The sequence below is a fragment of the Thalassophryne amazonica genome, chromosome 17 (genome assembly GCF_902500255.1).
Source record: "Thalassophryne amazonica chromosome 17, fThaAma1.1, whole genome shotgun sequence".
In the NCBI taxonomy this organism is placed as follows: domain Eukaryota; kingdom Metazoa; phylum Chordata; class Actinopteri; order Batrachoidiformes; family Batrachoididae; genus Thalassophryne; species Thalassophryne amazonica.
Window position 1 is genome coordinate 13,790,469 of NC_047119.1, and position 16,079 is coordinate 13,806,547.

The following is a 16,079-nucleotide window of genomic DNA, read 5'->3' on the forward strand; positions in this document are numbered from 1 at the left end:
AGGTTTTTTCCAGGTTCAGAGAGAGCAAGTACAGTCATCAGATTGAATATCAGGTCAACTGTGCTCCACTTCAACAGAATCAATATTGTTTTTTGATACACATCCATCACATGACAAAGTAAAGAAATTTCTCTGTACTGTTCACACTTTAGCCTATCACCTTTCTTGAATACTGGACAAATTATTGCTTCGCCCCACTCCTTTGGGACAGCTTCTGCTTTCCAACATTTGCACAATATCATATGCATCCAAGTAAGTATTGCTGTATCTCCATCTTTCAGCAACTCTGTAGGAATTTCATCTGGTCCAGCAGCTTTACCGCTTCTCATTTTCCTGACTGCTAACTGTATTTCTTCTTGGAAAATATTTGAGAGGTCTTCATTGTCTTCCCTTCCATTTTCTTCTTCCTCACATTCATCAGCACTACCATCAACTTCATTATTGACATTCAGTAATTTAGTGAAATGCAAGGTCCGTTGTTTTTCAGTGTTGCAGAGATCAATGAGTAAGTGCTTTCCATATTCACTTAATGGGGCATGCTTTTATCATCTTTTCTGTAGAGCTTTGCTAAACCTTAAAATAATTTTGTGAGTCAATGAAGGTAATCCCACAGCTCTTGTCCGACCTTTTCCATGTAAATTATGAAATTATTATTGTTATTAATGGTTATTAATTTCTTTGTATACCCCCTGTACAATGACAATAAAGACTATTCTATTGTGTTGGAGTTCGGTTGGAGTGCGGTTCTTTTAGTTGTCTCTGAGTCTGTTTTGAGTCCTGTCACCTGTCTGCCTCCGATGAGTGTGTGTCTGTCTCCCGAGTTCTGTGTGGATGTATTTGGAGCCTGGGAAGTGTGTGCACATGACCCCTGCCTGTATTCATGGTTGACTGGTGTGTGTGTGTGGGGGGGAGTGCGCGCCCTGTGTTTGGTATATGTGTGGGTGTGTGATCGGCGCATGATATGTGTGGGCACATCCCCCCGTCGCTCTGTGTGTGAGTGCATGTGTGGCGTGGTTGTGTCCTGTCTGTGTGTCTGTGCATGTGTGAGTCTACGGGGGTTGGTTTGTATGTATGCACATGTGGTTCCTCCAGAGTTTGTCAGTCATGGGTGTCCCATTTCTGTGTGTGCATCTGTGCTTGTCTGAGTCATTTGTCATGTGTATTGATCATGTTTGTGCCCCGTGGTCCATTCCTGTGTCCTCACCTGTCAGTCTTGTTGTGTCTTCCTGTTGTACTTTATCTTCTCCTGAGTTTTATGTTGGTCCGTGGTCTGAGTGGTATGTATGCCTCCTCCTCCTCCTCCTGTCAGTCGTGTGTCTGCACCTGTCAGCATTGGTGTGTGCGCAAATGCACCTGTTATCTTGCTGTCCACATGTATGTGTGAGTGATTCATTACCTCTGCCCATTCTCTGTGTCTGGTGTATCTAGGCACTTTGTGTGTTCTTCAGTTATTAGTAATCCTTGTTTGTTCTGTTGTATTCTAGTTTGATTATATATTTGGTTTTGATTATTTCGGATGAGTCTTCCTGATGGTTCATTTTCACTGCGTTCTCTTTCGTGTGGGCTTTGTTATAGTCTGTGCTTTGGGGTGTTTATTGTGAGTTATTGTTCTACTCAGTGTTTGCTGTTCGATGTTCATGATCTTCAATTATTTTCTGTTTACTTTTTCCTCTCTGTTTCTGTTATTTCACTTGCAGCTGTTGTACCTCCTTCTGTTTTCCCCTGCACACCTGTTAGTCATCAGTTAGTCCTTTTAAGCCACTCCTGTTTGTCTTTCCTTTACTGGTTGATTACACTTGACATGTCATCTGCCATGTGACCTGTCTGTTATCCAGTTTGTAAGTCTTCGCACCCAGCTTTTTTATTCTGTCAGTTGTTTTCTGGTTAGTCACTCGGGTGTCTTGCGTAGTCTTTTGTGGTTTGGGTTTTTTGTGTCATCCAGGTCATGATTGTTTATCACTGTCACCTGAAGATTAAACACCCTGGTTTTGCAATTAACCCTTTTGTGTCGTGGCTGCCTTGCATCTTGGGGTCCAATCCATCTTCGGAATGGTTCAAACCACAACACTATTCTATTATTTAATGCTCTGTGGTTATATAATTTACTGGGCTGGATTTGACACCTTGAAGTTGACTGAAGTGATCTAAAAGTGGATTTCAACATTTCTGGAATAATCCTACACCATAAGAATATTGGCATTATAATTTTTAGATTCATACTGTTTCCTGCTATTAGTAGGGAGTGTTACATGATAGACTGAGGGAACAGAACTAGCATGGTACCTGTGCACCCCGCAGTTAAAAGGCTAATAAGCTGTATGGTAATAGCTAGGTTAAAGTAAAATGGTTGAGACTGGATAAAGTTTGAACTTCTATGACTACTCTTGCTTCTTGTGGTACTTTTACAGATTTGTGGCTTTATTAGCCATTAACCTGTTTCATTTATTTATTTAAATGTTTGGCTTAACAGGATGAGAAGGAGCACTGTCATGGATCAGTTTGTACTTTCAATCTCTTTGAGGTGAAGCTGTCCACCCAGCTATATGCTTTGGGCTTATTTGAAGAAGCCAGACACACCTTTGTGAGCTGCATTGTTTGAAATCTCCAGGCTCTGAAGTGCAAAGCGTCTTGTGCCTTGCTGTCCCCTGTAATACTTCAGTGGGATTCTCTGGTGCCTGCACACCAGTAATGAGTTTCTCCTGCACTGAGAGCCCTGCCTAACGGGGCCCTTTGGTTCTCTCTCTGAAATATCACTGGAGCTCAGGGAGACAGACTTCTTCACAGATCTCACGCACAGCCTCATACATTCTGTCATTCCATCAGGCCGTCTCTCTGTTTCTTTTGTTACCTTTCTTTTTCCACACATATACACTTAGTTGTTTTAGTTTTTCACCAGAGCATATTCAAGTTGAAAGCAGTTGAAGAACAGTCTTGAAGTTTAATGTGAGCGTATCACACGACCATTAAAGTGGTTGCATCACTTTGTGTGTATAGTTCTCAAGCGTCAGTTGAGCTGTTGGCTGCTTTGTTAAAGTAATGGCCAAGTTTTTATGTTTGCTTGCAGTTTAACACTTTATTTCAATCACTGCATTTGAAATCTGATGCTGAACTGTAGTAAATACCAAGGAAGGAATGCATTGTTTTGTCTAAAAGGAAATCAGGGTAACCGAACAGACAATAGATGTTTGTTCAAAGCAACATACCGGTGAGCTCAGAATGTCCTTTTGTCTGTCCCCAGCTTCCTGTTCCTCGCTTGTGTAAAGCTTCGCAAAAAAAAAGGCTTAATGTCTATGTCAGGGGTATTCAACTAATTCCAGAAAGAGCCGAGAGGGTGCAGGTTTTCTTTGCAACCACACACTCAACCAGGTGATTTCACTGATTAACATCACTTTGAGCAGATGGAATCAATTAATCAGTGAAATCACGTGCTGAAGTCAGTGGCTGCAAAGAAAACCTGCACCCTCTGGGCCCTTTCTGGAATACTTTGGACACCACTGATTTAGACACTTCAAAGCTCAGACACATGAATCTATGTGACATGACTTCATTGTGCATGCCCAAATAACTTGGAAACTTGTTAAGGTTTTAACCATAGACTCTATGATGTCTCCCATAGGTTTTCTGAACATACATGAAAAATCAACTTTGAAGCTCAAAAAGCTTTGCTTTGAGTGTCACCACGTTGACAGTGTTCACTCCACTTAGATCCCTGCTGACCCATTAATGGGTAAAGAGGTGGGACATGGGCAAGACCCTGCATGACCTGGGATGGACAAATGAAGCCCAAACACACCCCTGTTTCAGTTGCTGTACCAGCAAAACCTAAGAGGCTAACCTCGGCTCGTGTGATTTATGAAAGCGTTTTTTTGTTTTTTTTTGTTTTTTGTTTTTTTTTTGCTGACTGAGCAGTGACTTTTTTGACAGGTGACTTGGATATGGGTAATAACAATTATGGCCAGTTTATTTCCTCAGTCTTGGTGGATTAACTAGACCTAACATCAAGCTACAGATTGCTGCTAACATACAAAATTAAGCAACAGGAAAATTTCACTCGACTGAAATACTGGAGCACAGACTTCTTAGATGACCCACTTGGACAATTAACCACACACCAAGCCATATGATTTTAGATATTTGTAATAAAATGTTCAGAAAGGACTGACACTGTCAGTCCACAACAGTTAACTGCTGCAGCCAGCAGCCTCTATTTGTGGTGCTAGGACACGTCTCTCTCAGTGTGACCAAACCACTAATTATTCATAATTTTATAGCTTAAAATATGTTAAAATGATGAGAAATAGAAAAAATCTCCCCCAGAAAACTCGCGACATGGATTATTTATTTATTTATTTATTTTGGACCAAGGTGTAAACATGTTTATTTCTCCTCTAAGGGCCCCTTCACACATAGTGCGGCTTTGGTCGATTTGTGCATAAAGTGTGCATGAAGTCGGAATCATGTGCAAAACGTGTAAAATCGTAGCTGCCTCATACACCTGTTGCTACAACTATTTGCGCACACCAGCGGCTGAAAGAGAGAGTACGCTCTGTGTGAGCCCATCGAACCATCTCGTGGCAGGTGTCACCCAAATTCCAGGTAACACAGACAAACATCTAACACCGCTCGTTTGGCACTTAGAAAATGTATGGCCATTCACACTGTTAACATGACAGCAGTCAGCAGACAATCACTGTCGAGCTGGCAGTGAAATTTGTGTAAGTGCCCCACGACTGTGAAGTTGCAGAGTGCACATGTGGCATACCAGAGTGTCGGCTCTCCCCACAACATGTGTGCATGTGTTTTGCGCCCCCCCACTCCCCTCCCAACACATGTGTACACCTGGTCCCCCCCCCCACCACCATCTGATCACAGAGTGACATCTTGGTCTGTGCACTGACAGGACAGGGGCGAGGCAGCTGTTGAGACATCTCCGGTTCTGGACAATCACAGCTGCAGCACACATCCTGTGTTTTGACGGACACGCGTGTGTGTGCTTGTGTGGAAATACCTAAAAACATAAAAACAGATCGTCAGTTTATGTGGACATGCAGCAGGTGATCTGAATGTCACATCTGACAGGACAGGCATCAGGCCGTGAGGGCAGGACCAGGACAACCCAACAGTGCCACAAATATGCCACTTTCAGTCACGTATCAGCAGAAATACACCATACCAAACGTTGTTTGGTCAGTTATCACAGCGCTTTTTTTTTCCTTTTTTTAGGAAATACATTTATCTGCTTGTTGATTTTAGCCATTTCACACTCCTATTACAAGACAGTGATTGTAGCACAGTGGTAAAGTTTCTGTCTGGTAATCAGAGTGTGCGGGTTCAAATCCTGTGAGTGCCTTTTTTAATTTAACCAGGATTATTTAACTACAGGGTTCTGTATTGTGTCCCCTTTTATGTGTTATTTATATAAACCCACTAATATTCACTAATTATACAGCTAGTTTTTATTTCATTTTCCTCCACATCAGCAGTGCGATGTGGTACACCTCGTCCCACAGTGTGAGCACTGTGTTCCTGCTCGAAAGACAGTGTCGCATGCACAAATCATCGAACCAGCATCGTGCACACCTGCCCATCGGTGCGATGTTTCGTGGTGCGCTCATACGAGCTCTACCGCCGTGAGTTGCCCTGAGTTGTACATATTCACACTATGTATAAAGGGGCCCTAAAGTTTGACCTTTTAACATGGGTTTAACAAGGAATGTGCTTGCTTTTGAAACCAGTTTAAAGCGGCCAGTCAAGGAACTGCAACATTTTTCTTTTCCTGTTTTGACAAATGGAGGATGAAACTTGGTTTTAATTTTGAATTTCTTCAAAGGTATTTAAAAATTGTCAAACTGTGACCTTCCAGAATGTGAGAACATTTAAGGTGCACATTTCATTAATTATATTAAGAGCCTAACTGTTCAGTTACTGCTGGTTCTTTAAAAAAGGAGTCATAGACTCTCATCCACATTATGTGGAGATAGGCACGGGCACCTACGGCCTCGGGGTGTATTTAAGACTTGCATGTCCTTCTGCAAGGCAGGTAGCTCAGTGGGATAAGGACTTGGACAACTAATATGCCAGCCATTTTTCTATTGCCAGTCATGATACCTGCCGGTGACCTTGCACAAGTCTATTTATTTGCATTGTCTCTATCCACCAAGCTTTAATTGGCTGGAAAGTAAGCAGTGATGACCTGCCAGTTGTCGACTCTCATCTGCTTCATGCACTGGAATCCAAGGATAAGTGCTGGCACCAGTGGACATCAGTAGGGGGATATAGGATTTACTTCTTCTTCTTCTTAAAAGGAGTGATCATGATCAAAATGTGTTGTAATTCCTTCTCCATTCACTCAGTTTGAATATAAATATTCACAAATTAAAGCTGTAAATCTGCACGTTGCGCTTTTTAATTATATTCTCACAATTCCAAAGAGTTGCCCTAAACAGCTAAAATGAAGTCTTTATCAAACTCAGAATATTTATATACATAACAATACTTTGTGCAAATTTGAGGTTGCAACTGTCAAAGTGATTTATAACAATTAGATCTAGCAAATGCATAAAAAATAATCACATTTTGCAATTGGGACTGCATATGTTTCTACGTGTTGGCAAAGGCTGGTGAGAAGCATGAATAAAACGAGCAGCTACTCCTTACACTCCACATCTCACCTGACTGACAGCATCTGTATTCATAACTGGCAAATACCTTAACCTGTTAAATGGCTGTGTTCCCACCCGCTGGAAAGATCATTTCAAAATCAGATGAGGGAGAATTATGTGAAAGCAGAGGGATTAGAGTGGTGAGGATTGATGAGAGGGGGAGGTGGACGGTTTATAGAGGTGAACATCCTCTCAGATGTTTGATATTCACTCTCTGGTCCCTTAAAACCAGTAGGCGGGGAGGGTTTATGGAATGCTTGTAGCTGGAGGTGTGTATGTGCAAGTATATACCGCAGACATAATATTTACACCATCAGGAACGCCTCATTTTTTACAGCCGCTTCTTTTAAGCAACTGATAAATGTCCCGCATAAGTCCTTGGTGATGAGCCATTCTGTGTTTTAAGTGCCCCCCAACCAAAAAAAAAAAAGCTTCAATTGCTCTTTCGGGAATGAATGGATGCTTTTAAAAGATATGAGGCAATTTGCAGCAGTCAGCAGAGCCATAGTGGTGGAGGCATGTGGTCCATCTGGCACTGGGCACATTTCTGACAGGTTTTGAAATTCACTGGCTTTGATCATATATCAGAGTCAGTTCAGTTTTTTTTTTTTTTAACGAGAAGCAGACTTTGCTGTCAAAATAAAATAAAAAACCTTTTCTTACTTACTGACGTGGGAATGTGTGAAAAGCCAGTGCTAATGGTACACATTATGTTGCCTGTGTCATTGTTACAGTGTTGTTTTTATGAGTGTAAAATCATTTTAAATATATGCAAGTAAATGTTATTTATCCTGAAGGTTCGACATTTAACCAAATACATCTGTATTGCAGTTACAGCATATTCCTTCACAATTACTCAAGGTGTGTCCAAGGAGAAGCAAAAATGCAAACAAACTGGGTCTCGAGACAGAACCTTGGGGCTCACCACAAGACAGAATATCAGACGATTCCTCTTGAAACATTTTGTAACAACATTTCTTTACTTATGCTCTGTTATATTTTAACTTGTACCCTTTTGTCCTGCCCGTACGCCTGTCTTGCTTTCTTGCAGACCCCGTATCTTTATGTCTATCCTCTGGTTGTGTCCAGCCTTCTGCTGGGCTTTTCTGTCCTGATGATCTCCGCTCATCCACAGCAGAGCAGGCTTAATTACAGCGTGCTGCTCTGCGCTCTGTTTGGTGCTGATTAAAAGCGACACTGATGCTCCATAGGGAAAGCATGACTGGGAGTTTGCTCACTTTCATGCACACTCAGCTTATCGCTGTCTGACCAGCTCCACTACTGCAGCTTTGAGCCCCAGTTTGTAATTGCCTCTCTTTATTACCATGCCTGCATGTCAAGCCAGGGAACAAGGACCTGCCACAGCAAAGGAGAGTCCACATGGCAAGCCAAGACTTGGACGCACGCGTAAACATTCTGGTTTATGGGTGCTGAAGGCAGAGGCCATGCACAAAATAAAGCATTTTGAAAGCAACTTAGCGAGAAGAGTTGACCTAATAAAACAAAGGCCATCTAATGCTTGCACGTGACACGTCGGATGAAGGTTATGTTCACTGAATTACAGCTTCTACATTTTATTCTTCTGATGTTCTTGTCCGTAAACGCCATCTTAAAATGACTGTATTTACGATGGGCCTGCGTAAAGATTATCTCTACGTTATTTTCTTTCATGCTGCTGCTCCTTTGGGACCTGCTGGCAATGCTTTGAGAAAATTGTGTAGCACTGCATCGCCTGTGTCGAGATGTCACAGCGACTGTCATCCGGACGGAGAGATTGTGCAATACCTGGAGTAAAACAGGCAGATGTCAGCTGTACAGTCTGGCTGTACAGATCATCCTTCAACACACTGCAGGAGAGAAAGCTCAATGATCAAGACCCTGACGACATGCTGCAGTCAGCACATTAAACTGATTTCTCTGCACTGTTGCACACTCATGTCATCCAGTAGATACCTGAAAAATTCAAATGTAAATCTTCTATGTTGTATAACCCAATTAAGTCTTCTTTTTCCCCACTGTCAATATTTTATGTTAAGTTTTAAAGAGTAAAATATTACGGGTGTGCTGTTGTTTTGTTTTATCACAGGCTTCATGAAAGCGAGATGAGCTTCAGTCCTTCCTTGTCTGCCTTTGAGTTCCAACATCTCCTGTATAATCTGACAACCATCGCAATCAGCAATGCAGGAGGAGTTAACTGTAAGTGTGCAGTTGTAATAGCATGTAAATCATATCTCCACATTCTTGTTAACTTATTACTATATTCTTCTAAATATGACAACCTTGCTTATAACATGATTGCCTTTTGCAAAACATATTTTCCATAAAAGTCTTTCTGAAGACCAAATCTTATTTTTTTCTGAGTGTTAGCACTTTTAAGATACTGTTTTAGGCTCACCATCTTCTATTATTATACTCAGTCACACTGTACTTATTGGCTGTTTGAGAGTTGTTTGATGACTCTGTTGCATTCATCACTAAGCCCTGAAGTTTGTATCATAACTTCTCATGAGTTGCTGGTTAACTTATCTGACTTCTGAGCAGCTCTCTTTTCAGTACTGTGGCCAAACATTTTTTTTTTTCCTGTGCAGAAAGTTCCCAGTTCAAAAGCTACCCCTGCCCATTCTCCAAAATGAAGTTGCAGGAAGGGCATCCGGCATAAAACGTGTCAAATTAACATGCAGGGGAGGTGATGGTCTAGTGGTTAAAGCGTTGGGCTTGAGACCAAATCCCAGCCTGACCAGAAAATCACTAGTGGCCCTTTCGCAAGGTCCTAATCCCCTAGTTGCTCTCGGTGTGTAGTGAGTACCTTGTATGGCAGCACCCTCACATTGGGGTGAATGTGAGGCATTATTTGTAAAGCACTTTGAGCATCTGATGCACATGGAAAAGCGCTATATACATAAATGCAGTCCATTTACGGCTTACCATTTCACCTCTGATCTGCTCTGGTGACCCCAAGTGAAAACAAGGGAGAAGCCAAAGAGACTTACACTGACTTACTTACACTGCTTCCCTCCTTCAAGCTGCACAGTCATGGGGGGAGCTTTCATTTCACAGGCATTTGGTGGATGTATATGACATGTAAAATTCTAGAGCCTGAACATAAGATGACCGAATACAGTCTTATATTCAGAACAAGCAAAGAATTAATAGAGTCAGCCAGTAAGTGAATCAGTGGATCTGCAAAATGTCTGTAACTAACTCTGTTAAAACTGTTACACATTTATTCAGTATGTAAGTTTAGTGCCTTTATTGTCACTATACTCAAGATACAGTGAGTTTACAGGTTCCCTTCACAGTAAACCGTTCAACATAGACACACATAAAAATAGTCCTATATACACATACGCAGACATAAAAACTGATAGTGTTAAATTAACACTGCCAGTGTACTTGTGCTCCTACTGTGGTCAGAGTGGTACCATATGTTCACAGTCCATTGAAGTTCAATACTTGCCTGTTATCCAGTGTAGAGGATTATTTTGTTCCTCCTACCAGGCTGTCTCCAATGCTGGATCGACTCATGTTCACATGTAACGAAGATCAACCATTTGGGAAAGTCAGATTTATTTGGATTCATTCATGTGAATGTCCACGAGTAAGTTCTTTTGGCTTCTGCCTTTTCACTTGGGGTTGCTGCAGCAGATCTGCTATGGATCTGCATGTTGGTTTGAATTCATGTCCATATCCACTCAACACTGGAATTGTCAAAACTCTTTTTATTGCTTTCCATTATTTTTAAAAAGAGAATAAATAAGAAAGAAAAGGTTTGGCTTGCTTCCCAACAAGAAGGACCCGGGTTCAAACTCACCAGTGCCACCAAATTCCACATATATCTAGAGTTCCATCAGGATGGACCTGTGCCAAATCAGCATGCAGTTCACGCAGGAACCACTGTGGCAAGCAGTCAGAACAAACCAGATAGGTATGGTTGTCCCTTGTATATGTCTGTCCTTGACATACTGCAGTTTATTTGCACTATATTCTTTAAATGAACTGCATTTGTGTTCATTAGTCCAAGGCGCTCAATACAGGAAGAAACCTGGGGATTAAGGACTTTACTCAGGGGCACCTTAGTGATTTCTTTTGACAAGAACCAACGATCTCCTGGTCACAAACTTGCTGCTCTAATCTCTTTCCCAGTCTTTAATCGTTTAAACAAACTTAGATAAACTATGACTATACCAATCAATGCCTTTTTGGAAATAAATTATTTGTTTGAATAAATAAAAGTGATTTGATATGTTTATGTATTTATTTTGTTGTTTTTGCTCATACACCTAAATCAGTCTGTGGATCAGTCTGTAATGATATCTGGCTTTTTATTGTGTTATTTTGTTATGTTATGTTGTCCCTCCTTAATAGAGCCCATTGCCAAATGAGCACCCACTGCATGAGCAAAAGCACATTGGGAGTGTTGTTTAATTCCTGCAGTTGAAGTATTTCTAAAATATATTTAAATTTAACTGCTGATTGTAGCAAAGAAAAATTGTATTTTGTTCTTCCAGACAATCGACACTTTCATGAAATGCCGACGTAGCATGCTTGTAGGATATACAAGTGTGTGTTTGAAGTAAACACATTCAGAGGGACTATTACTCAAATATAACACAGATGGTGAATGGATTCCAACTGAGAATTGTACCATACAGGGAAACATCACAGCTCCTCAGTGCCAGACTAATAGTCAGCCCCTCATTTCTTTTTTCAAGCATGTATTGGCACACACCTGTTATTCAGTTGGAAATGGCTGCTTTTAGAACCAGGGTAAGCTTGTCTGACAGTCTGTCTGGTGTCGGGTGTAGAAATCGGCCAGGAGGGCCGGGTCCAGGTTGAAGCTCATCTTCACCCAGGAGCATTCTTCAGGTCCATACCCCTCCCAGTCCACCAAGTACTGGAACCCCCGGCCCTTCCGACGGACGTCCAGGAGCCGGCACACCGTCCAAGCCGGCTCCCCGTCAATGATCCGGGCAGGAGGCGGCGCCGGTCCGGGAGCACAGAGGGGTGAGGTGTGGTGTGGTTTCAGTCTGGACACATGGAAAACAGGGTGGATCCGCAGTGAAGCTGGGAGTTGGAACTTCACTGCGGCCGGGTTGATGATCTTGAGGACCTTGAAGGGACCAATGAAGCGCTCCTTCAGTTTCGGGGAGTCCACTTGCAGGGGTATGTCCTTCGTTGATAGCCACACTTCCTGCCCGGGCTGGTATGCAGGGGCCGGGGAACACCGGCGGTCTGCATGAGCCTTAGCCCTCATCCGGGCCTTCAACAGGGCAGAACGGGTGGTGCGCCACACCCGACGGCATCGTCGCAGGTGGGCCTGGACCGAGGGCACACCGACCTCTCCCTCAACCACAGGAAACAATGGGGGCTGGTACCCCAGACACACCTCAAACGGGGAGAGGCCAGTGGCAGAGGACACCTGCCTGTTATGCGCGTACTCGATCCAGGCCAGATGTTCACTCCAGGCCGTCGGGTGCGCGGATGTCACACAGCGTAAAGTCTGTTCCAGTTCTTGGTTGGCCCGTTCTGCCTGTCCGTTAGTCTGCGGGTGATACCCAGACGAGAGGCTCACGGTGGCCCCCAGTTCTCTGCAGAAACTCCTCCAGACTTTGGAGGAGAACTGGGGACCACGATCAGAGATGATGTCTGTAGGTATCCCATGCAGACGCACGACGTGGTGGACCAGGAGGTCTGCTGTCTCCTGGGCCGTAGGGAGCTTCGGGAGGGCCACGAAGTGGGCCACCTTGGAGAACCGGTCCACTGTCGTGAGGATGGTTGTCATGCCCTGGGACGGCAGGAGACCTGTGACGAAGTCCAGGCCGATGTGGTACCAGGGGCGATGGGGCACAGGTAACGGCTGGAGGAGTCCCTGTGCCCGTTGATGGTCAGCTTTGCCCCTGGCACAGGTGGTACAAGCCTGGACATAGTCCCGGACGTCGGCTTCCATGGACGCCCACCAGAAGTGCTGCCGGACTACCGCCACGGTCCTTCGCACCCCTAGATGGCAGGAGAGCTTGGAACCGTGGCAGAAGTCCAGGACTGCAGCTCTGGCTTCTGGTGGGACATAGAGGAGGTTCTTCTGTCCTTTTCCTGGGTCTGGGTTCCATGCCAGGGCCTCCCGGACGGTCTTCTCCATGTCCCAGGTGAGGGTGGCCACGATAGTGGACTCAGGAATGATGGATTCCGGTGGATCCGACAGCTCTGTTTTGACTTCGTCTTCGTGGACCCGGGACAGGGCATCTGATCTTTGGTTCTTGGTCCCGGGGCGATAGGTGATCCGGAAGTCAAAATGCCCGAAGAACAGTGACCAGCGGGCTTGCCTGTGGTTCAGCTGCTTGGCGGTCCTGATGTACTCCAGGTTCCGGTGGTCCGTGAAAACTGTAAATGGCACCACAGCTCCCTCCAACAAATGTCTCCACTCCTCAAGAGCCTCTTTCACCGTGAGGAGTTCCCGATTGCCCACGTCATAGTTCCACTCCGCCGGGGTCAACCTGCGTGAAAAATAGGCACATGGGTGGAGGACCTTGTCGGACTCTCCACTCTGGGACAACACGGCTCCTATCCCTGAGTCAGAGGCGTCCACTTCAACCACGAACTGGCGGTTAGGATCGGGCTGCACCAGAACTGGTGCAGTCGAGAACCGGCATTTCAACTCCCTGAATGCGGCCTCGCACCGATCCTACCAGGTGAAGGGGACTTTGGAGGAGGTCAAGGCTGTCAAGAGGCTAACCACCTGACTGTACCCCTTGATGAACCACCTATAGAAGTTCGCAAAGCCAAGGAACTGTTGCAGCTTCCTACAGCTTGTTGGTTGGGGCCAATCTCTCACCGCCGCAACCTTGGCCGGATCAGGGGCGACGGAGTTGGAGGAGATTATGAACCCCAGGAAGGACAAAGAAGTGCGGTGAAACTCGCACTTCTCGCCCTTCACAAACAGCCGCTTCTCCAACAACCGCTGCAGGACCTGACGTACATGCTGGACATGAGTCTCAGGATCCGGGGAAAAGATGAGTATATCATCTAGATATACGAAGACGAATCGGTGCAGGAAGTCCCGCAAGACGTCGTTAACCAAAGCCTGGAACGGCATGACTAGGTACTCAAAATGACCTAACGGGGTGTTAAATGCCGTCTTCCATTCGTCTCCCTTCCGGATCCGAACCAGGTGGTACGCATTCCTAAGATCCAACTTTGAGAAGATTTTGGCTCCATGCAGGGGCGTGAACACTGAATCTAATAGGGGCAACGGGTATCGATTGCAAACCGTAATCTCATTCAGCCCTCTGTAATCAATGCATGGACGGAGTCCGCCGTCTTTCTTGCCCACAAAAAAGAAACCAGCACCCATCGGAGAGGTGAAGTTCCGGATCAGCCCGGCAGCTAATGAGTCCCGGATGTAGGTCTCCATTGATTCGCGCTCAGGGCGTGAGAGATTGTACAGCCTGCTGGACGGGTACTCAGCGCCCGGGATCAAATCAATGGCGCAATCATACGGACGGTGCGGGGGAAGAGTGAGTGCCAGATCTGTGCTGAAGACGTCAGCAAGATCGTGGTACTCTTTGGGCACCGCCGTCAGATTGGGGGGGACATTAGCCTCCTCATTAGCCGTCACACCAGGGAGAACCGAGGATCCTAAACACTCCCGGTGGCAGGTTTGGCTCCACTGAGCCACAACCCCAGACGGCCAATCAAGCCGGGGATTGTGTCTTATCATCCACGGGAAGCCCAAAATCACGTGGGAGGTAGAAGCAGTCACATAAAACTCAATCTCCTCCCGATGATTCCCAGACACTACCAGAGTTACTGGCAGTGTCTTGTGTGTGATTAAAGGGAGAAGGGTGCCATCTAGTGCCCGCACCTTCAATGGTGAAGGGAGCGCCACCAGAGGGAGCCCTACTTCCCTTGCCCATCTGCTGGCCAGCAGATTCCCTTCTGACCCCGTGTCCACCAGTGCTGGGGCCTGAAGGGTTAGATCCCCACTCAGGATCGTAACTGGGAGATGTGCAGATATGCGTGTATGGCCCACGTGAATGTTATGACCCACCCTTAGCCCAGTCTCTAATGGCGAGTGTTGTCGTTTTTGCCGTTTGGGGCAGTTTTTCTGTATATGCTCTTTTGAGCTGCAGAGAAAACACTCCCTGCGGGCCAGCCTCCTCATTCTGTCATCTGGTCTCCTTTTGGCCCTGCTCGTCTCCCTAGCAACGTCAGCAGGGGGAGCTGTTGCCACACGGAGCGCTGAGGCTGTGGAGCGTGGGGAGGGCGGAACCTTTTCGGACCCGGAAGGGAGAGGGACGGCGCGTGCCTGGCCACGTCCTTCGTCTCGCTCCCGACGGCGTTGTTCTAACCGATTGTCTAATCGTATGACTAGATCAATAAGCCCGTCCAAATCCCGCGGCTCGTCTTTAGCCACCAGATGCTCCTTTAGGACCAGAGACAGTCCGTTTACAAAGGCGGCGCGGAGCGCAGCAGCATTCCAGCCGGACCTTGCAGCCGTGATGCAGAAGTCGACTGCATACTTCGCTGCACTCCGATGCCCCTGTCTCATAAACAGCAGCATCATTGAAGCGGTCTCGCCTCTATGTGGGTGATCGAACACCAGTCTGAACTCCCTCACAAACTCAGTGTACACCGTTAGGAGCCGTGAATTCTGCTCCCAAAGCGCCGTAGCCCAGGCGCGTTCCTCATCTCGAAGTAAATTAATCACATAAGCCACCCGACGCGTACATGACGGGACGCTGTGCAAAGATGAGCGAACACTGCATTAAGAAGTCTGCGCACGTCTCTACACAACCTCCGTATGGTTCCGAGGGACTTATGTATGCTTCAGGGGACGGTGGGGGGGGGGGGGGGGGGGTTCGTTGAACGACCAGTGGAATGTCTATATTCGGCACCAGGACAGCAGGAGGAGGAGCTGCACCCACGCCCTGTGCACGTGCTTCCACCTCCGCGGTGAGAGCCTCCATCCTGCGATTGAGTATATTGCTCTGCTCGGTCACTAAATCCATCCGAGCAGTGAAGGCGGTTAAGATGCGCTGCAACTCACCTAACACGCCTCTTGCTGGCGCCTGTGCACCCTGCTCTTCCATTGGTTGTTCAACAGATGGTTGACGCCCCTCGTAATCCATGATGTTGGCCGAGATATCCTGTTGGGAAAGTGTAGGGACACGGACCCACAACAGGGGGCGTAAATGAACAGGATGATGGATGAGCCAAAAAATAACAATTTACTGTTGTAAATGTGCACAAAGGAATACAGACAGAAACAGAATTTAGATTACAGTCAATTACACGAAGGTGGCATGTGGGCATGCTCGAGGATAGGAGAGTACCGTCCGGAGAAGAGCCGGGCCCCACACGATTTCCACCGCCACCGGATCTGGAAACACACAGGAGATGCCAAGTCCTGATCTCCCCAGG

The 16,079-nt window shown here is 45.8% G+C and overlaps 1 protein-coding gene across 1 annotated transcript in view; it reads left to right on the plus strand.

Annotated features, from left to right (window-relative positions):
• Positions 1-16,079, plus strand: part of lamc3 (laminin, gamma 3) — a 334,434-nt gene that overhangs the window by 203,796 nt on the left and 114,559 nt on the right. The window contains 1 exon segment of the mRNA XM_034192005.1: positions 8,749-8,858. Within this exon segment, the coding sequence (XP_034047896.1) occupies positions 8,749-8,858 (110 nt within the window).